The 22,769-nt window shown below is 44.1% G+C and overlaps 1 protein-coding gene across 2 annotated transcripts in view; it reads right to left on the reverse strand.

The window, feature by feature from the left end:
• Positions 1-22,769, reverse strand: part of FAT3 (FAT atypical cadherin 3) — a 624,278-nt gene that overhangs the window by 95,991 nt on the left and 505,518 nt on the right. For both annotated transcript variants that reach the window (XM_065936477.1, XM_065936476.1), the window contains exons 8-12: positions 21,860-22,070; positions 12,331-16,404; positions 7,299-7,495; positions 6,167-6,320; positions 3,746-3,979 (exon numbers count right to left, since the gene is read on the reverse strand). In XM_065936477.1, coding sequence (XP_065792549.1) covers positions 3,746-3,979; positions 6,167-6,320; positions 7,299-7,495; positions 12,331-16,404; positions 21,860-22,070 — 4,870 coding nt within the window. The remainder of the gene's footprint in view (positions 1-3,745; positions 3,980-6,166; positions 6,321-7,298; positions 7,496-12,330; positions 16,405-21,859; positions 22,071-22,769) is intronic.

The following is a 22,769-nucleotide window of genomic DNA, read 5'->3' on the forward strand; positions in this document are numbered from 1 at the left end:
CACAGATTTTAGCTCTGATTTTTATCACTGCATATTTCCTTTGTTAGTTTAAAAAACCCTCAATACTGAGAATCTGGACAGCTAACCTTGCCTTAAGAGGTAGAGTAAATAGCAAAATATGAACCCCAAAGAGATGGTGTGACAAAAAGTCTCCTAATGTTTACTGAAAGGATTAAATTTTTATAAATATTAGGTCATAAAGTCATGTCATTAGTTCATGGGATGGAGGATGGAGGATGGAGTTCACTTTACAGGAAAATGAAGAATTTAATGCTAAAATCTAGACAGTGGCCATGTTATTGCTTAGAACTCATAAAATGGGTGCTAAAGTGGTCTTGTCTTCCTGTTTTTATTTTTTTTCTTCCTGATCTAGGCAGTTTCTCTAACACTAGCATTGGTTCATTATGGATAATGAATTTGGCATAGCAAAGAATTGTTTGGCTAAAAACAATGATATAGATACATATATACATGTATATGTATATATATGCTAATTAGAAAATCAGGATATGAAAGGTTAGCAAGAGATTGTAGGAATTTTGAATTTATGAAGTAATGGAATCGGACTTTAGGTTAATATATCTCTGCCTTTTTTCTGCAATTTATAGTGGCTTAGTATATGCTGTGGCCAAATACTGATGAAATCGTTTGTAAATTTAGGTAAAGGAATATGCTTGACAAAAGAAGTTTCATGAACCAAACAGCCCTGTCATTTATACAAATGGAGCCAATGTTCTTCAATAGGATCAAAAACCAATTAGACAACTTGGATGGATCTCAAGGGAATGATGTTGAGTGAAAAAGGACATTTGGAAAAGGTTACAAGCTGCACGATTCCATTTAAATAACATTTTTGAAATAACTAAATTATAGATATGGAGATCAGTGGTTGCCAGGGATTACAGACTGGAAGGAAGTGTGGGGAGAAGGTGGGTGTCATTATGAAGGGGCAGCAAGTAGATGAATGGGGTGGTGGTTACATGAAGCTGCACAGGTGACAAAACTGCACAGAACTACACACACACACAATCACACACACACACACAGACACCTGTGTCAAAATCTGAGTGTACTACAGTTATGCAAGATGGGAGAAAAGATTGTGTGGGAGAAAAGATTGTGTGAAAGGTGCATGCCACCTTCTGTACATTTTTTTGGCAAATTCCTGTGAACTTATAATTATTTCAAAGTTAAAAGTTCTTAAACACCAGAATTTCCTTGTCACTTTAGAGAAGGGGCCTATGCAGGTCAGGCAGAAACATAAGTGAGATGGCTGGGAAGGTTGAGAACTGGCTGATGGCAGCTTCCAACCATGGTGGGATTGTGTGCCTGGAATTGCTGTCTTCTGAGTGCTATTTTTAGATAATGCCAGCTATTGAAAATTTAAATAAATATCTCTTGACTTTTATTGACAATTGATTCAAACTGTTTGGAACACTCTATATAAGCCAGACTAAAGACACTGGATGGCTGGATTCAGTAGGGTTGAATTCAGTCTTAACGATTCAGGAGCAAACTCAGCTTTAGGCCAGAGGTTAGGTTTGGCCTCCAGATGATTCACCCAGCACTGCCCACCCCAAACTGCTCATCTCAGCATGTGGCTCATGCTCCTCTGTGCTGACTTACAGAAGACTGAGAAGTGGGGATCAGGCCACTGATGAAAACGGCATAAGCAGCCCCCAGTCACTGATACCTGGGACTCTGGAGAACATGGGTTTGACTCTGGTTCTCCCTGCAGGCTCTGAGCAAGCCCTCCACCCCCACCTCCTCAGCACGGTGCCTAGAAACAGCAGGTGCTCAGTTTGCCTTTTAGAGGAGCTCGTTTGTTCCTTCCCAGCTGTCTTAGTTTTTATTTTTAAAGCTAAATGAGATCTAAAAAAAACTGAGAATATGACCTAGAATCTGGTATCCTATGCTAGAGCTTTCTGGAAGTGAATACAATGGCCTGATGAACACACAATACGAACAGCACTCAACCTCTGTGTTGGTGTGAAGCCATGAATGTAAGCCTTTTGCTAACTGGTGCAAAGAGCAGAGAGAGGTGCTGATGGGTTATTCCAGGTCTAGTGTTTGAAAGGCTTCATCATCTCTGCCCCTGCTAATGCACAGTCTAGTCAACCCTTCTTCCCCAACTGCCAACCTGGACAGCTGACTCGGCAGAATTGAGCAGCACAAAGCGGGCTGCATACCCTCTACTGCAATCACATTTCTCAGTTGACAACCTAGCACCTCCTGTCTGAAGCATAACGTACTGATCAGACTCTCTCCATGTTCATTCTCTAGTAGACAGAGCACACCCAATTCCGTTAGGAAGGAGTTGAATAGAAAAACTCCAATTTTTTTAAATTGAAATTTTAATTAAAAAAATTTTCAATCTTAAAATTTTGTCCCTGCCCCAATTACACATTCTCAAAGTTAAATTATTAATGATTCATCTGTACAATTTCTGTCCTCTTTTCTCCAAAAGTTTGCTATCAAGAGTCCAGGGAATGTTTTCTAATTCTCCTAAAGGAGCATTTGTAAATAATTCATGATTATAGGTCAATAAAAGAGTCTTTTCTGAAATTCCCTTGGGGTCCAGGGTTTTGGACTCCGTGCTTTCACTGCTAAGGGCTTGGGTTCAATTCCTGTCAGAGAACTAAGATTCCATAAGCTGCATAGTGCAGCTGGAAAAAAAAAAAGTCTTTTACTATTTATTATGTTTTTTTACCAAGCTTTATAATATGCAGATTTTTAAAGGGTTGGTTCTCAGCCTCAAAAATTATGCTAATAAGGTAAGAACAATAATTCATAGAATAGCCACTAATTTCTCTAAGGGGAAATATGCAGAGACCCTGGGCTCTACGTTTGTTTTCAACTAATTATCATGTATTTACTTTTTCATTAGTCCAATAATTTTTCTTTCAATTTAGAATTAAGCAATAAGACACTGAATTATATAAAGACCTGTTTAGCATAACAGACATACCCCATCATTCCCCAGTCCTCTGATTTACAGCTTTTAAAATGCACAGCCAAGAGGCTGTCTATATGCCCTTTTGTATTTAGACTCCATCATGCAGTCACCTCAATAACTTATGCATTCTCAGAAAGGCTACCTAGCAATTAACTCCAGTCTTTTCTAACTCACCATCTCATTATGTAAAGTGGATCTGAACACAAACTTTATTAGCAACTTTCAATTCTAATGCCTTATCCCCCCCCCACCACTCCCACCCCTCCGAGTAATGTCAGTTTATGTGACCAAAATACTCTGGAAAATGGCAGTTAGAAAAAATCCACACTGGACTGGCAGCACATTTAGTAATTGGTCTTTGCACTATGGGGCACCACCATAAATCGAGGCTGTCATATTTCAGCTAAAGCATGGGTTGCAATTCTTTATAGAAATAGAAATGAATTCTCCCTACCACACATTTAACTATGTTCAAGAGGAATGCGCAAGTAGGAAAGCTATTATTTTTATTCTAAAGGTTAAAAAAAAAAAAACAAACTCAAAACCCTTTTGTTAAAAGTTGAAGGAATTCACAGTATCACTTCTTTAAACCCTCCAAAAAGGTGGGAAGATGTCTTGCAGATTTCTTTCACGTGTATGAAGTCCATCAGCCTAAGAGCCGAACTGTGGTTTACTGTACTTGCCCTAACGGGAAGGAGTCTAGGTGGGCTGATGGGGCTGGAGGACAGGCAGAACATAACTGTGTCCAACGCACAGACAGGGAGGCACCCATCCGGGCAGCTGACTTACCAACATCCGGATCCACCGCTTGAACCCTGGTCAACAGAGCCTTGGTGGCCGTGTTCTCATAGACACAGGCGTTGTAGTGGTCAGATGAAAACACCGGCGGGTTATCGTTCACGTCCTCCAGGATCAGATGGACATTGGATTGGCAGAATCGCCCACCCCCGTCGGTGGCCCTGGCAATGAGGTTGTATTCAGGGACCCTCTCCCGGTCCAATGGAGCCAAAGTTTTTAACTCACCTGTGAAAATAAATGGCCTGGCTTTTCAAAAACTGTCTTTCTTCAAAGAGCAGGGAATCGATTACATACAGAACTCCAGTATAGGAAGGACTGGTGATATTTGGCTCAAGAGCTTCATACTTTGAAAAATAGAGCAAGTTCAAAGTTTTTAAGCATCAGGGAAAAATTTATGGGATTCTGGATGCAACAAGAAACCAACAGCATGACCTTCAAAGGAATTAATTCCACTGTGAAGCCTCTTGTGTCAGGGATTCCTTCTTTTGGCAGGATGGAGAAGCTCCACACCTCTTTAAACCTCTTAAGAACTGCTCAGTTCTCTGATGGTCAATCAGGTCAGTGGTCTTTAGATGCAGAAGGGTTAGTCTCTCTGCTTCCAGACAATCTTTTTTTACCTCATCTTTTAGAGGAAAATACACAGTCCAAACAGGCTGGCTCCAGCAGAAAGAGGTTACAAAAGAGTCATATTGTGCCAGGCAAACCCCACTTGCTGGGAGAGCAGAGGGCCAGCAGTTGTTGGGGGGGAGTCCCAGTGGGGAATAACTGAGAAGCCTGGAGCAGATGTGCAGGAAGGGGATTTTACAACCATGGAGGGTTTATTAATCACTGGAATAGCTATACTGGTCCTGGGTGTCAGTCCCTGTGGGGATTTCATTGCTACTTAAATTTCAGTGGATAATGGCAATGACAGACCTGAATAAATGCCGTTTGGTGAAAACTCAGGCTCATGAAATATTATTATGTACTCTTAGTAAAATTAGCAGGTATCACTGGGAGCAAGTCATCAGTACTTACAAAGCTGTTCCTTCTACAGCTTCCTGAAGGCAGGCAGTTCTCAAATACAGGCTGGATCATGTCCCCCTCCGCAAAAACATCCAGGGAGTTGTCAGTTGGGCATTCAGGACCCTCCAAGATCTGACCTAAAGTTATTTTTCCCACCACTTCTCTGGCGAGTCATCCTGCGGCTCCTCTGACCAGTGAGAGTGCTGTACACGGCGTTTCCTGGAGGTGCCCCCTGCCCACACTCTCTGCCCACGCTGCGCCCGTGGCTGGCAGCGGCCTGCTTTAGCCCCGAGGATCCTGGCTCAGTTCAAATGCCGGTTCTTCTTTACAAGCTTCCTCTTCCCTCTCATCAGAACATTAGCTGCTTTTTCCTCTGCGCTCAGATATAGCTTCTTGATGTCTCTCTCAGGCACTCATGTCATTGTCTTTCATTACTATCATTATTTCTGTTATTAGTATTACTGACTCACTGCTCTGTCTTCCCCACTGGGTTACAGTCTCGCTTGGGAATGCTATGAGGGGTTCATGTCAGAGTCTATCACAAATACTCCACAAAGTGTTTTTAGGTCTAGTAGTTAATAAATGCTAGTTAGTAAAAAAAAAAAAAAGTGCCAGGCCTCTATATCCAAGTAGTATATTGTTATGCAACTAAGCCCTTCCCAGTAAGATATAGCTGACATGGGAGTAGATTATTGAGAAGCTAATACCTTCTGGAAACTCAGTAGTTAGTGGTTCTTCACTGCAACCAATACAAAGCTGGAAATATGCAAATCATTTAATCATTACACTTCAATTAAAAATTGTCAATGGATGGGCCAATCCAGCACACAGCTCTGTAATAATTTACCTCCATAGAAAATGTCTTTTCCTTAAGCTTTGGCCTTCAATGCGGGCATCTGCCTTCAGTGTGCATAACCTTTCACCTTATAAACTTTACCTTAATGTGGAAGCACATCTGCAGTCTCACAACTAAGCAGCAATGATGGATAAAAACCAGACAAGTGTGCTAATAAGCACAGGAACCTAAAAAGGGTTTCAGCAAGGCAAGACTCTCCTTACTGTGCACTGCTGTCTGGTTTGCATGGAAACCTGCATCTATAATTCTACATATACCCTTAATAGGGCAGTTGCTTTAACTCATGGATATAAGAAAGAGGAGAAGCAAACAGACACATCTGATTCCCTGGTGCTACCACATGTAGGTAAAGTCAGGGCAAGTTTATAAGTCAAATGAGGTTTGTGTCTTCCAGACACAATGAGCCACTAGCATTTCTTAAGAGTCCAAGGTAACAGAGTGCCATATTAAGGCTCTTAGATACCAACTACCCCCTAGTGATGAGACCATGTGAAAATTTAACTTCTCTTGTGGATTAACAATGGCATTTCAGAGAATAAATTTTGCCTTACCACTTTCTGGATCTAGAAAAAACTCGTTGTTTCCAGGTCCATAGAGTGAGTATCGTATATCTCCATTGGGTCCAATGTCAGCATCCTTGGCACTGACCTTCAGGATGATTTTGTTTGATGGAATGTCTTCAGGAAGTGATGCTGTATATGCAACCTGGACAAAGGCAAAATCATTAGTATGCGTGGGGCGATTGCCATATTAGCCTGATAAATGATTTCCTTAAAAAGGCACTCGCATAATTTATCTTCAGTTACGTTTTTCCTTTACTACAGAATCATCTTACACCATTGGATGAAACATAGAATATCTCTTGCCCTGTCCCTCCCATGCTCATTCATTCAACAAATGCTAATTGAGCAGCTATTATGGGTGAGGTACTGTTGAGATGCTAGGGGTACAATGCAGAAGAAAACAGACAAAAATCCCTGCCCCTGTGGAACTGTGATGCACATCAGATAATGGTCACAACAGATAGTGATCAAGCACCAGGGAGTCCTTGGGACCCTTCGACTTTAAAGACACTACTAACATCTGGCATTAGTATGATTTCCAACAATTTTCTAAGCTAAAGAACACCAATACTCTCTTGCAGACTACATGAAAGGAAAACGTAAATGAAGGGTGATTTAATTTTGGTAAGAAAGAATATAAAATCAATAACTGACACCTTGCATTGGCTCTCATGCTTTGAACTATGGGGGAAATGACGCTTCATGAGAAGTCTGGAGACCCAGCTTCATTACCAACATTGCTGCCAGTCAGCTGTGTAAACTTACACAACAAAAGCAATTCATACTTTTGAGTGGTCCATTTTTCTCTTATGAAATCAGTAGTTTAGATATGAAAAATCACAATATTCTTTCTGATTCCTTAAAAAGCTTTTTAAGATTTTATTTTTTGTTTGTATTTTTTAATGGGCAGAATTAGGTACTAATTGTGCTACCTATACTCTTTCCATGTTTATAGTATTTCATCCTCTTATGTGCTTATATAAAACTGGACTGCACTAATTAAGGAGAAAGGAAGAGACTGTAGCCAGGTCTTAAGGAGAAAAGTGAAATGGGTTTTGACTACATTTTAGAGAAGCAGAGTGAAAAGCAGCAATTTATCCGACATGGCCACAAATCTCACCTGATCACACACAGGGCTATTGTCATTCACATCACTAACAGTCACTTCCACCATGGCCTGAGTGACAAAGAGTCCATCGGTGGCAGTGATATTGAGGAAATAAATGTCTTGTTCTTCTCTATCCAGATGTCTCTTCACGTAGACCTTCCATTCGTTCTGCACCAGGCCCAGGGCAAACCTTCCTCGGGGGTTCCCTCCTGCAGTGAAAAGAGAGTTTCTGAAGATGAGCAATGAAAAGCTTTGATCTCCACCTACAGTGAGAGGCCTGTTTGAGGTCAACCAGATGCCTCTCAAACTGCATCATTTACGAGACTGGAAAAAAATTGACACTTCCTTTTGATTCTTCTGCAACAAAGCATGATATTTATATGCTTGGCTTGTGTGGAAAGTAAAACAGTAACTTTCCAAGGGAAGAAAATGCACTCAGAGAAGCCAGAGATGATCTCTTGTTTGGCTCCCCTTAAGGACAATCAAATTCAAACTGTGAACAATCAATCTTCTTCTCAGATGATACAATTGTCTTTCCACTCTGTCTCAAGAGAGGATGTAATACACTATAGCTCTTGTTACCCAGACAATTTCATTAGCCGTTGATTATGCAATCAAGGAAAGGCAGTCAGCTCTATTAAGGAATGTTTTAATGAAGGCGTTATCATAACTCGGCTCTTCTTCTAAGGACTAAAATCTGGGGGAGAAAAGTTTGTGTGACAGAGGAAGACCCATTTGGATTAAAGAGCCCCAATGAGGGGTTATTGAAGGAGCTGCTCAAAGATAAGCACTGCAATTAGATCAAACTTATCAGAGGGAAGCTGGTGAAACTGGAAGAAAAGGAGAAGAGTTGGAGCGGAACCACTTTTGATGAGGCTGAAACATGAAAGTGGTGCCAGCAATATTCCTTTCCCGCATCACTGAACTACACAGAGGCAAAAGCAGCTTGGAGGAAGGAAGAAGAAAACCACCCTGACCTTCCAAACCTGAAGAAGGAGATAGCGTCACTTCAAACACGAAAGAAGACTGGACGAGACAGCTGGCCTGAAGCCCAGACTCCAGTTAGATCATCACTGTTTCTTTGGTTTGGGGGCATTCAACACGTGTTTGTCACCTGCTTGGGACCACATGCTGTGTCAGGCAGTGGGGTTATGGCAGTGGACAAAAGTGTCACAAGTCCCTGCTCTTGTGGTGGAGTTCACTTTCCGGTGGGAAAGATTGATAATAAACAAATAAGTAAGGAAAGCCACTGCCTGTTGCCTGCTGCTGCATTGAAAAAGTGGAACCATCTCTCCTTCTTACAATGAATCTCTAAAAGAGTGCGAGCTAACAGCCAGTTTTGCCTGACGCTCTGTGACCCCATGGACTGCAGCCCGCCAGGCTCCTCTGTCCATGGGATTCCCCAGGCAAGAATACTGGAGTGGGTTGCCATGCCCTCCTCCAGGGGATCTTCCCCACCCAGGGATCGAACCCGCGCCTCTTTGTGTCTCCTGCGCTGGCAGGGGGGTCCTTCATCACTAGCACCACCTGGGAAGCCCCGGCGTGGATGCGACTGTAACCAAGCAAGGTTCCCCGAGGCCTCCCCAGAGCAGACCCCACCCATGTCCTGTCCTCTGCCTGATTTTTTAAAAAAATTTTTATTGAAGGATAATTGCTTTACAGAATTTTGTTGTTTTTTGTCAAACCTCAACATGAATCAGTCATAGGTGTACACATACCCCTCCCTTTTGAACCTCCCTCCCATCTCCCCCTCCCCCACCCCATCCTTCTACGTTGATACAGAGCCCCTGTTTCAGTTTCCTGAGCCAGACAGCAAATTCCTGTTGGCTATCTATTTCACATACGGTGATGTAACTTTCCATGCTACCCTCTCCATACATCTCAGCCCCTCCTCATGTCCATAAGTCTATTCTCTACGTCTGCTTCTCCAAAGCTCTCCTGTAAATCTGCCTTCCTTCTCTCTGCAGGAGTACTTTAGTCGAAGAATAAATTTAAACTGAGAAGTGAGAAAATGCAGAAAGGAAAACAAACAATACAAAATAATAATGTTAGTCATTAAACAAAGTCAAGGACCTTTGGTTCCTCCTCAGGGACAACAGATAGCATTCTGAGCCGTGTCCTTTGAGCTCTCTTGAGATACTGAACTTCCCAGGTTGAAGACGTTAACTATGTTACCCACAAGCACATAGACCCCAGACCAGTTGGAACCAGAAGGCTGATGATGCTGACTCGTCACCACCATCTCAACCAACTGGAAGAATGTCCACAAACTGATCACGCCCTGCTCCTTAAACACTATAAGGCTCCTCACTGCCCAGCCCCCAGGGTGGAACACACAGTCTTGGGGGCATTAGCCCACTGTGGCCCCTTTTGCCTGGCAAAGCAATAGAGCTATTTCTTTCTACTTTGCCCCAAACTGTCTTTGAGATTTAACCTGACACTGGTGCACAGAGGCTGAATTTCGGCGATTCAACCATGGGCTAAATGAACCACAGTGGACATACAGTGCAGAGAAGCTGAGGCCTGTACATTCCTCCGGGGCAGTGATTCCCAACTGAGAGTGGCTAGTCCCATATCCCCAGGACATTTGTCAACGTTCAGAGACATTTCTGGATGTCCCATTAGGGGTGATGCCGATGGCCGGGCTACTGGAATCTACTGGGTAGAAGCCAGTGGTTCTGATGACCGTCTCACACTGTCACCTGCAGCAAGGAACGGCCACCCACAATGGAGACTTACCCAGCCCTCAATGCCAATCTGCTGAGGTCAAGAAAAATGCTCTGGTGAGGCATGGGTTCTCCCTGGGATATCACTTTCCTCCACCACTGACTAGGATTCAATTAGGCTTCAGTCGAATATGATTTCAGCATGCACAAATGTAACCTCTCTATTAAACGCTTTCAGTGCAGGCCCACACTGCTCTTTTGTGAAATAAAATGATTAATGGTCCTTTGTTCATCTGTGGCAGCACAGCCAAGTTGTGTTACATCAAGAGCAAAAGTTAAATCTAATTAAAATCAGTTGGTGGTTGGCACGGCTAATAGTAACAGTAGCTTGAAGCTATTCTGCTCTCATTACTTTGGTAAAGTCGATGGGATGGTCCCTTAAACCATCCACTGAGAATTCAGAGACAACGTATAAATAATTAAAGCTGAGTATTTAACTGTTCTTCCAAATAGAAAAGTATTCCTCCGAATGCCTAAGAAGCTTTTTTGTCTAAAACTGAATGCAAACAAATCAAAGTGATACTGTACTCACCTTTCTTTCCTCACCATGATCGCTCTTGTCTTTACTGCAGAAATATACATTTTAATGAAAAAAAAAACTACAATGGAAGGTATCAGAAAAAGCATAAATGCATTAAGACCTTTAAACAGAAAACAGCCTCAAGAAAACAGTTGCATAAAGAAGAGGAGTGTGCAGGGAGGTGTGAGGGTCCTGAGTACAGGCACGGATGCTCTCCTGTGGGTCTTATTCTGCGGTGATTAATTAACTTTCTCACTAAAGTACTTAAGAAGATTGTGCGTCCTAAGGGCATTCTAATTAATTCATTTTTCACTTTGAATAATGTTGTTTTTCTAAAGGGAAGCCACCTGACTACAAGTATGGATGGATTCTTTGAAATCTTTTGGCACTTGGCTTATGTTCTGCCTTTGAATGGCACAACATCAAAATATTAGCTTTAGAACCCCCACACCACCAACCTCTCCTCTTAGAAGTTGAAGGCCATTAGCCCTGGAAAGCTATCCCTGATCGGTGATACCCCATTTTCACTCTGACACAAGATGCTCAGAGTAATGGTGACGTGTGTGTGTGTGCATTTTGTGTGACTTCACTTGTCTATCTTGGCTTTCCTATTGAACTGCTATTTACTATTTGGAAAGAGAGAAAAGGGATCCAAAAAATTTGCCATGTCAGGAGACATACCTTTTGACTTGGAGTTATAATTTAAGATTTTTCAGCAAAAAAAAAAAACCAAACAAAAAAACATGCCCTCTGATTTGTATGTGTGCGTGTGTGTGTGTGTGTGTGTGTGTGTGTGTGTGTGTGTGCATGCATCTGAGTTTTTATTACCAGGAAAAACTTGTAAATAAAGCTATTTATTTTCTTGCCATTATAAAAAGTAGGAAAAAGGAATATACTTAAAAAATAAATTCCTCTATCAAAGCACAAACGCATTAAGACCATTAAACAGAAAACAACATTAAGAAAACAGCTCCATAAAGAAAAAGAAGAGTAGTGTGGAAGGGAAGTGTTGGGTTTTTTTCCCATTAAAATGTATATATCTGCAGTAAAGACATGAGTGATAATGGTAAGGAAAGAAAGTGAGTAAAGCATCACTTTGATTTATTTATGTTCATTTCAGACAAAAAGCTTCTTAGGCATTCTGCTATTTTTATTTCTTCAACTGGGATATTTGGCTGGACTCTTTTAAAATTTTATTTCTTTATTTTGGTTACTCTGTGTGGCATGTGGGATCTTAGTTCCCTGATTGGGGACCCAATCTGTGTCCCTTACAGTGGAAGCAGGGAGTCTTAGCCACTGGACCGCCAGCAAAGTTGGACTTTTTTCAAATGATAAAAATTGACTGAGTATCAATCTGGGTCATCGGTCACAAGCAAACCAATGAACTGCAAAACAAGGCTGAGTTAGTAACAACTAAAGAACTGAGTCGTCTCAGCCCCAGAGAGGTAAGATAACTCCTCAAACCCTCACCTCATCTCTCTCTCCCCTACTCTTACCCCGCTACTGTGCATGAATGTGTGCTAAGTCGCTTCAGTCGTGTCCAACTGTTTGAGACCCCATGGACTGTAGCCCGCTAGCCTCCCCTGTCCGTGGGATTCTCCAGGCAAGAACACTGGACTGGGTCGCCACGCCCTCCTCCAGGGGATCTTCCCGACCCGGGGACTGAATCCCTGTCTTCTGTGGCTCCTGCACTGCAGGTGGATCCCCTACGGCTGAGGCACTGGGGAGCCCCACTCCCTGCCCCCTTCCATCTCTCCTTGCTTAGGCGCAGAGTGAACTCCGCGGGTGGCAGACTTGCCTGTGATGTGGTAGCTCACTTGGCGATTGGCGTCAGACGTGTCCCTGTCCCACGTGCTGAGGACGGCGACCACCTCACCCGGGGGGTCGCTCTCCTTCACACTCCCTCGGTACACCTCGTGGGCGAAGACTGGGGCGTTGTCGTTTATGTCTGTCACCCTGACAGACACCAGTGCCGTGGAGGAGAGCGAGAAGGCTTCCCCGAGGTCGGCGGCCACCACGGAGAAGGTGAGCACGGGGTCTGCCTCGTGGTCCAGGTCCTTCAGGGTGCTGATCCAGCCTGTGTTGCTGTCGATGCTGAACGCTTCCATCACCTTCTCGGGCTGGGAATCCGCGTGGAGGGAGTAGGTGACCTGCCCGTTGGCTCCCCAGTCCGCATCCACGGCTCTCACCTGTGTTAGTTTGGTGCCCACCGGCATCCCTTCCATGATGATCGTCTCGTAGTTCGAAGTTTCAAAGACTGGCTTGTTGTCATTCAGGTCCAGTACCTTGACGTCTACATCCACCGTGAACACGACATCCACTTTGTCCAGGGGTATAGTGGCTGCCACTTTGAAGTGAAAAGCTGGGCTGACCTCATGGTCAAGACGCTTGTCCAGCTTGATCGTGCCTGTTTCCTGTTCTATGATGAAGACATTGCCTTTGTTATTTTCCAGCCGCTCCCCATTAACTGTGCTGAATTTGACCTTCTGAGTGGGCAAAATCCTCAGGGTATCCACCGTGCTCCCAATGGCTGTATCTTCTGACACGGTGAAGGAGTACTGAGACTGGGTAAAGGAGGGCACGAAGGTTTCGGGGGGCAAGACGTGGATGTAGACAGGGATGAGCGCGTGCTTCACTGGGATGCCCCCGTCCACCGCTTTGACAAAGAAGGACAGCACTGTGTTCTTCAGCTGGTTAAAATGGCCCTTCGTGACCATCCAACCATTGTCAGGGTCGATTTCCAGGAGATCAGCCACTGAGACCGAGGCCTCACTATAGAGGGAGTAAGTAATCCTTGCATTTGCTCCATCATCTGGATCCATGGCTTGAACCTGTGTGACCAGGTAGCCCCGTCCGACATCTGCCCTGACGCTGGCTCTGTATTCCACTGTCAGGAACTGGGGGGGGTTGTCATTTTCATCTACCACAATCACCCTCACGGTACAGAAAGTTGTTCTTCCTCCACCATCGAGGGCCCTCAAAAAAATACTGATGTCTCCCTCCAGAGGGTTTTCCCTATCGAGCCTTTCTGTGGTGGTGACCTGTCCATTGCCGTCTATGAGGAATCGATCCTTAGCAAAGTCATTGATGATGGCATAGCTGATCTGCCCATACATCCCCGGGTCCCCATCCGTGGCCCGAACGTGGATTACCTTCGTCCCAGGGGCTGCATTCTCTCTCACCTCAGCTACGTAGGTGCTCTGTGAAAAGGCAGGGCTGTACAGGTTGGCCCCGAGGACCCTGATATGCACCTGGGCGGTGCTTGTGAACAGCCCATCAGAGACCGACACGTTGAGGCTGTACAGAGGCTCCATCCGCTGCTTGCGGTGGTTGGACAGTGTAATGATGCCACTCTTGCTGTCCATCAGAAAGCTGGTCCGGTCATTCCCAGATAAAATGCTGTATTCCAACCGGTCACAGTCAGTGCTGTCTGCATCGGAGGCCTGCACACAGGTTACAAAGTGGCCTCGGGGGGCTAATTCACTCACATATGACTCATAAATGAGCTGATTAAAGACTGGAGGGTTGTCATTTACGTCCGAGATGTAGATGTGAACCAGGACCTCGCTGCTCAGTGATGGGAAGCCATTATCTGTGGCTCTGACTTTCAAAGTGCAGTGTTGCACCGACTCGTGGTCCAGCATCCGCGCGGTCAGGATCAAGCCGCTTGCGCTATCTATGTGAAAATAATCCGTGCTGTTGTAAGTATCCTGGACAATCTGATAATGGACCACTTTATTGTTTCCTGAGTCTGCATCAGTAGACACAACTTGTAAAACAGGTGTCCCGATGAGGGACGCTTCTGATAATGTTGTATTGTATGTGGGTTGACTGAAAATAGGGGGGTTGTCATTCACATCATTAACAAGCAGGTCAATGGTAACTTCAGCCCTTGCCCCAGTAAGGGCATCACTGGCTCTTACTGTCAACTTGTAAGCTGATGTCATTTCATAATCCAAAGGGCTAATGACTTTCAGGACCCCAGTGTCAAAGTCAATGTTAAATTGTTTATACAGATCCCCATCAATAATGATATATATGATGCCTTGGCCTTCTGGACTCGTGGCATTGATGCTTAGAATGGGTGTGTCCACACCAATATCTTCATTGACAGATGCTGTGTAAAAGGGCTTATCAAACACAGGCATCGCTTTGTTGACAATAGTGATGGGAAGTTCCACGGATGTGGACAAAGAGGGTTTTCCACCATCTCTGGCTAGGATGGTGACCCCATACTCAATGTTGGACAAGTCTGAGTTGAATGCTTCTTTTAAAATAACATTCCCTGAATTAGGGTTAATTTCAAAGTGGCCATAGTCGTCCTGTAGGACATAGGTCACTTCCCCATTTGCACCTTTGTCTTTGTCAATGGCCGTCACTTGGTAAATCAGAGTGCCAGGCTCAGCGTCGACCTGTACGGCAGCATAGTAAGGGAGACCCACGAAGACTGGAGAGTTGTCGTTTATATCTTCAATGCTAACCCTGACCACCACCCTCGCCACCCGCAGATGGTCAAGCTCTCGGCTGGCTTCCACCACCAGCTCATAGAACTCCTGTTCCTCACGGTCAAAGGGAACTCCCGTGGTCTGAATGACCCCTGAGGTAGATTTTATCTTGAACTTGTTTCCTGGGTTTAAGATGCTATATTTTAAGGGCTCATTAAGGCGATTTCCAACTGCATTGACAATGGCAACTTTGGTTATGTTAGTGTTGTTCTCTGAGATGGAGGTGGAGTAAAAGCTTTGAGTAAAGTGGAGGCCGCTGTCCATGGCTTCTTTCACCAAGATGGTGACCATGGATGTACTATAGAACTTTCCATCAGACACCTTCACTATCAGCATATAGTGATCTTTGGAGAGGTTGTTGTTTTTCACGGTGAGCACTCCACTATTTGAGTCAATTAAAAAATGATCCAAGCTGCCTTCCATTAGGCTGTACGTCAGTTCAGGGGGCACCTCGGAGTCAGGATCTGTGGCACTAACTTTCAGAACCTCCACTCCGACATAGGTCGGTAGAAGTAAGACAGTCTCAAACACAGCCTGAGTGAACACAGGTGGGTTGTCATTCACGTCCGTCACCTCTATGCTGACTTCAACGGGACTCTCCGCGGTCAGCTGGGGGCTACCACTGTCTCTCACGTGCACGTGAAAATGGAAATGGGCGATGGTCTCGTGGTCCAGGTGGGCAATTGTTCTGATTGCCCCTGTGCTGGAGTCCACCGTGAAGAACTTCTTGGCTGTGGACTCCACAATCTGATACACAAGCAAAGCGTTCCGGTTGCTGTCAGCATCAGTGGCTCGAATCACCAGAGGGCTGCTATCCACGCTCCTGACAATGCTATTGATAGGGGCTGCCTCGCTGAGGCTGCCTGAATACTGAGAAAAGAGAAAGACTGGCGCATTGTCGTTTTCATCAACAATCTGAATACTGACTGTGACGTTGGAAGCCATTCCTGCCATGTTGGTGGCCTGGACAACGAGCTGATAAGAGGGAGTCCTCTCGTAATCCAGTGCCTTCCGAGTGGTGATGACGCCAGAATAGGGGTTTATGGTGAAGATCCCATCAACATTTCCATCTTTCACTTCATAAATGAGAGTGGATTGACTGATGGCAGAGATTAGAATGACAGATGTTCCAACATCAACATTTTCATTCACTTCTGCTTGGTAGTCTTTGTGAGTGAACCTGGGGTTAGAATTATCAGACATGGTGACAGAAATGCGCACAATGGCGGTGGCAGACATAGGTGGGGAACCCTGATCCGTGACTTTGACTGACAGGACAAACTGACCCATTGTCGTCATGTCTGGCTCTTTGGAAACTGTGATGATGCCCAGGACCGGTTCAATCTTAAATGTGTTCCCAGTGTTCCCTGCAAGAGAGAAATCAACAAGAAAATGAGTTCAAGTGGGTCAGTTTCTGAAGATTCACTCTTCATCTTGAGGCTACTTTACACAGCATGACAAATAGAAGCAATTATTTGTTTTCACTCCACCTTATCCTGAAATAAAATGAGAGGCTTCCCTAAAAGGATACTCAAAAGACTTTGAAATGAATTTTCCAGTACATTGTGAATTTCAGACTAGTATCTTCTGAATCCAGGTTAACAAGAAAAACAGCACAGCACTTATGTACTGTCAAACTGGGAAATAAGAATTTGTAGGAAAGACTTTTCTAGCAAGAATGCTCAGGACTTTCTTATTCCCAGATTGGGCTGGTACATGTCAGTGACACTGGTAAAAAGGCATTCATCCTGAAACCAGTGCCACAATTCCATGTTCTATGCTGTAAGAAAGAAGGTCATAGGAATCACTTCAGAACAGTATCACATAATCATTTGCTTTAAGATTATCCCAAAGGTAAGTTTTGCTGCACAGAACTGGTATTGTTTCATATCATAAGGACCAACTTCATTCCAAGGGGAGAGGGGGTTTGCGGCTCAGGCATGGAGAATTCTTCTCAGTCATCATTTGCTTTGCAAGCTGTGAGAATTTCTTCCAAATCCCCTACACTCCACCACACACAAACACATGCACACATGGATGTAACAGTGGACATTAAAAATGACAAGGCAGTTGTTTCAATCTGTAGCCATTCTATTTGCTAAATTTTTGAGAGGTTTCTGGTGAAGTACAAAACTGTTGGTCAGAAGCGGCCCTGAAACCAGAACTTGAGGCATGAACCTTAGGAGCCTGAGAGGCTGTCGCCTGCTGTGCACCCTGACATTGCGGGAGCGGAGGGCTCTGCCTCTGAAACAGGCGGGGTGTGACATCCAGGACTGTTGAGGGTGAGGAAAAGAGGAGGAGAGCGTGGGGAATACAAAATGTGAAGAGTGCAAAGAAGGCGGCTCACAGGTCACAAACAGTGGGAAGTAGCATCCTTCACCGTATGGCTTTTCCCATCTCGTGGGGCTTTCCCTTAGTTCTCAAACAACACACATACTTCCGGGTCTCCATTCTTTTACATCACAAGTTAAAAATCTCAGTTATTCAAATATATCTGAGTTTTTCTTACTTTTTGGAGTTCTATAGTATGGCAACATACAGAGAGTTTAAATGTCATTATCATTACGATAGGTTCCAGGACTGAAGGGGCAGGTAAGTGCAGTGCTTTTTGAAATATGGAGCTTCCCTGGTGGCTCAGTGGTAAAGAATCTACCAGCCAATGAAGGAGACGTGGATTCGATCCCTGATTCAGGAAGATCCCCTGGAGTAGGATATGGCAACCCACTCCAGTCCTCCTGCCTAGGAAATCCCATGAACAGAGGAGCTGGGTGGGCTACAGTCTATGGGGTCACAAAAGAGTCAAAATATACAATAAATACAGCTATTTACATTCTTCTTACTATGTACTTGTTAATCAAACTTTTCCATGTCTGAAAACGAAAATGCCATGTTCCTATGAAGTCTATTTCTATGTTTGTTTATTTCTCGAGAGGGAGCGAGTCTAACAGAGGTAAAGAATTTGATTCTGACCCCAAATGTGAATATGCCATCTAAACATGACCATGTCATGATGACAACAAGAAGGTCAATGAGCTCGGGAGCAAGCTTGCAAATTTTCAACGGATGGTACTGTGGAATCGAGTGTGACCCAGTATTTGATTCACAGACCCTCAGAAGACAGAAGGAGTCATTTCACTTCAGCATCTCAGGGGAGGCAAATATAGAGATACCTGCCATGCAGGCCCGAATTATGAATGCTATATCCTCATTATGGGGCCCCACGTGGAGTTTTCAGGTGAGACCTTTCTTCCTTTATGTGAGACCTTTCTTCCTGCAGGCTCAGGACTTAACAGTAAGATACACATGGCAGGGATGAAAGAGGCCCAGCCAGCCTTTGACCCCGCGCAGCCCTGCCCCACCCTGCGGTCCTGCGGTTGCGGATCTCCTTGATACCCACCCCAGGACGCTGTCCAGTGGCCACTGTCTCTCTCTCTCCCGGGCACTGTCCTGCTTCCTTGGAATTCACTTCCTGCTTTCTCTCCTCTGCTCTACTTGAATCTTTGGAAGCTAATCTTTGCTTGTTTTCTTGGAATCTATGCCAATGCAGGAGATGTGGAGTCTATCTCTGGATTGGGGAGATCCCCTAGACAAGGAAATGGCAGCCCACACCATTATTCCTCCTAATTTCCTGGCCCATGGCCAGAGGAACCTGGTGGGTGACATCCATGGGGTTTCAAAGAGTCAGACATGATTTAGTGACTCAGCAATAACAACGGCATGGCTTCTTATAGACTTTCGGCAACGGGGCAAAAGCTGTGCTGACGTTACTTACCATTATGAATCTGGTACACAGCACAGTGCCTGGCACAAAAAAGGAGCTCAGTAAATATATGTTGAATGGTTGAGAGAGGTAGATCCAAAAGAGTTGAACTCTCCGTCTATATCCATCTTGGGGTCTAATATGCTCCCTCCCATCGTAACTTAGCTCTTTCCTAGTTCTGGTCTCTCCTGTACTGCCCTCTCTCCAAGCCACCCGTGAAGCACTGCTGGCCCCAAACGTCAACCCTGAACTAAATATAAGACCTGAAGTTCTGCACTTGATTCCACCTCAGTCCTTCAGGTAAAAACAAAAAGCTTCAGGGCTTTGGAGATCCTGTGGCTGGGACTCCAATCTCCCAAGGCAGGGGCCCAGGTTTGATTCCTGGCCAGGGAACTAGATCCCACGTGCCACAACGAAAGATCCCTCAGGATACAGCCGAGCCCTGGTGCAGCCAAATTTATTAATTAATTAAAAACAGAAAAGCTTCTATAGTTACTTCAGGCCAGGCAGGGGCTAGAAAATGTATTGCTGTTGTTTAGTCGCTCAGTCGTGTCCAGCTCTTTGTGACCCACGGACTGTAGCCCACCAGGCTCCTTGTCCATAGCATCTTCCAGGCAAGAATACTGGAGTGGGTTGCCATTTCCTTCTCCAGATCTTTCTGACTCAGGCATGGAAACCGAGTCTCTGTGTCTCTTGCATTGCTGGGCAGATTCTTTATCATTGAGCCACCAGGGAAGCCTTAAATATGGACCACCAGTAAACAGAGTGAATCTTGCTTGCTGAGGTTTGTGAGAGCACTTAAATGAGTTGAGTTGGGCATGACTTAGCGACTAAACAACAACAACACTTTACACCAAACTCTTGTTATTTGCTTCAAAGTCCTGAACTAGCTGGGATCTGCCTGTCTCCCACCATGATCTGCAAAGAAACTTGGCTTAACCAGAACCAGTCCAGGTCAAGCATAGATCTGTCTGTCCTGCAATTCTCACTAGCTTTTTACACATCTAATCAAAGTTTATTCTTTGAGATATGAAGCATGCCTTGGGGTTTCTGGAAATTCAAGTTTTCTGTATAAAAGAAATTTTAAGGGAAAAAAACGCTTTTCTCCCTAGCTTTATTTGAGGAAATAACTGAATTCTTTCTCCATGTTTAGCACCTGGCTACAGTCTTTGGAAGCTGAAAGATAAACAACGCAGAACTTTCAGCTGGATGGTAAATTACCCTTAAATTACTCTTTGAGAACCCCCAAATTGGTTTTGAAATTGTCTGGTTATCTGAGAGGAGAAGTAGCAACCCTACTGACAAATATAAAAAACAAGTAGACACACGGACAAATGCTTAGAAGATGTTAAGAAAAGTAGAAATAAAACCATATACCTAAATGATGACAATGACATAAAAGAAGGTATATGCATAAATAAATGAGGAGAAAAGAAAAAACACACATGATTAGGGAAGAACTATAGAATGAATATAAAGAGTTATTGAATTGCCACGCTTCCAGTGGCAGTATTTAAGCAATTATTTTTTAAAGTTTCCCTGTGTTATTTGTGAAACTAAAGGAACAAGGACTCAATAACAAAATAATTAAAATGGCCTGTGATAAACAAGGAATGCAAAATAGCGTTTAAGAAAAAGTACTATCAGGCTTGGCCTTCCCAGGCGGCACCACTGGTAAAGAACCCGCCTGGCCATGCAGGAGACAGAGGAGACACGGGCTTGATCCCTGGGTCAGGAAGATCCCCTGGAGGAGGACACGGCTCCCCACTCCAGTGTTCTTGCCTGGAGAGTCCCAAGGACAGAGGAAACTGGTGGGCTACAGTCCACAGGGGCACAGAGTTGGACACGACTGAAGCGACTTAGCACACATCTACACACACACGCACTGTCAGGCTTTAGGCTGAAAGGAAACTCTATGGAAAATTGGAAAAGAAATGGACAAATTCTCTTGGGGCACCTGGCTGTTATGAACCCACGTCTTTTCTTGTGTTTTCTTTTTTTTTTTTTTTTGGTATAGAGTTTACACAGACTCATGTAAAATGTCAGTGTCTAATACAGGAAATAGTTTTATATTGTCATTCAATAGAGGGACTATTTTTACAGAAGGTTGTTGGCTTTTTTTCCTAAAAGTTTTTAGTCCAAAGTTATCATTCTAGCATTCATATTTTAATTCAACCAGTCTCAAAAATGCTCCTTATTTAAATCAAGAGAAAGAAGCCTTTCCACCGCTAGCATGAAAGGAAACAGCATTTGGCATTATGCACGACAGACATAATGTTGCAGAACATTTTGGAAATATGTGGCTTGAATGTTCAAAGAAGACAGAACAGGGAAGGGAAAATCGAGCAGAGAAGGATCTTTGTAATGTTTAGGCTTACAGTCTTCTCCTCGCTTGGACATTTATCTCTTCTGTCATAAGTGTTTTCTAAGTGTCCATCTGCAGACCATCAGTAAACTAGGGTCTTGCCTTCTAGATATCAAAATTGAATTTTTAAAATACTCTCAAGTTTTAACAACACAAGAGCCTGTATTTATTTGTCAGGTTAAGCAGGCTGTTGAGTCCTTACCCACTACTCTGCTACTCATATCACCTCCAATGAAGGGAGTTTGTGCTAACTAGGGTGTGAGGGGTGTAGGCATTTTTGAAGCCCACAGCCCAGCTACTGACAAGTAAACAATGATCTTTAAGATTCAGTTCACAGAACTGTCTGGCAGCCCTCCTATGATGGGAGGCTTTGGTTATTTCAGTCTGAGGCCACGGGCTTGTTGACCCATCAGAAAAAGTCACAGAGTTTATTATGCAGTCTTCTCTCTTCTCCATTCCAGGAAAATCTGAGATTGAACACAATAAAAGGAAACTCTTTCTTTGCTGTCAATGATGGAAAACATATTACTGAAATGCCAAGAACTTAATACACCATCACTGAGCAAATAGGGCAGTTTCTTGGCCAAAAAATCCATTTGGAGACATGCCAGTGGTAACTATGAGAATTTTACATGGTGATAAACACTACTGAGGGTCCAGTGCCATGCATGACGCTGCCGTCTGCACCAGCTCTCACCTGCTTCTATGGTATACATGAGTTCTGCATTTTCCCCTTTGTCTTTGTCCAGAGCCGTCACCTGCAGTACAGCTGATCCCAGAGCAGCCGATTCAAACACAGACGCTTCATAGAGTGGGTTGGTAAAATAAGGGCTGTGATCGTTAGCATCTTCCACATTCACAATGACTCGGGCCAAGTTTCTTCGATAAGGAAACTCCTGATCTCTGACCTTGAGGCAAAATACAAGAAGCAATAGGACTAAAATCTTTAAGTTGCAAAGAATTCACATGGCTCTGCCTACAGTGAAATCAAAATGAAATCATGCACGGGAAGTGCCTGACCCATTCCCAGGCCAAAGAGCTTCTCAGTAACTGACAGTGCTTCTAGCAAGTGGGGACGCTGATTGTGAACACGATCAGCGCTGGGGCCACTTTGGATTGCTCAGCATTGGCTTGGCCTCTGGCCTGTGTCCAGTTCGTGCTTGTGGAACTGAAGCCCGACTATCACAAACACAGCACTTCCCTCTGGTCTCCCTCACCCAGCCCTCTGTAATTTGCCTGAACAGTTGCTAATGGAATGGTGGATGGAGGCTCTTCTAAAGGGGAAACTGAAATGTGGAAGTAATGAATGCAATGTAGGCACTGTCATTCATTCATTCATTCAACAAACATTTACTATCATCTGTTATCTCTTAAGTCCCAGGATAGCCCCAGGTGTTTCAGCACTGATTAGATACAGTTCCCGCCCTCAGCAGTTGACTAGGGAATGCAAACAAGTAAGTAGTCAGATAAAAGGCAAAGAGATAAATGCCAAAATATGAGTAAGCAGTAAGAAGAATGTAGCCTAGCTTACAAAACCAAGTAGAAGTGGTATAATGCTGGGGGAGGTGGTGTGTGGCATGTATTTCAGGCAAGAGGAACCAACATAA

This window comes from Muntiacus reevesi, chromosome 5, assembly GCF_963930625.1.
Source record: "Muntiacus reevesi chromosome 5, mMunRee1.1, whole genome shotgun sequence".
NCBI classification, from domain to species: Eukaryota; Metazoa; Chordata; class Mammalia; order Artiodactyla; family Cervidae; genus Muntiacus; species Muntiacus reevesi.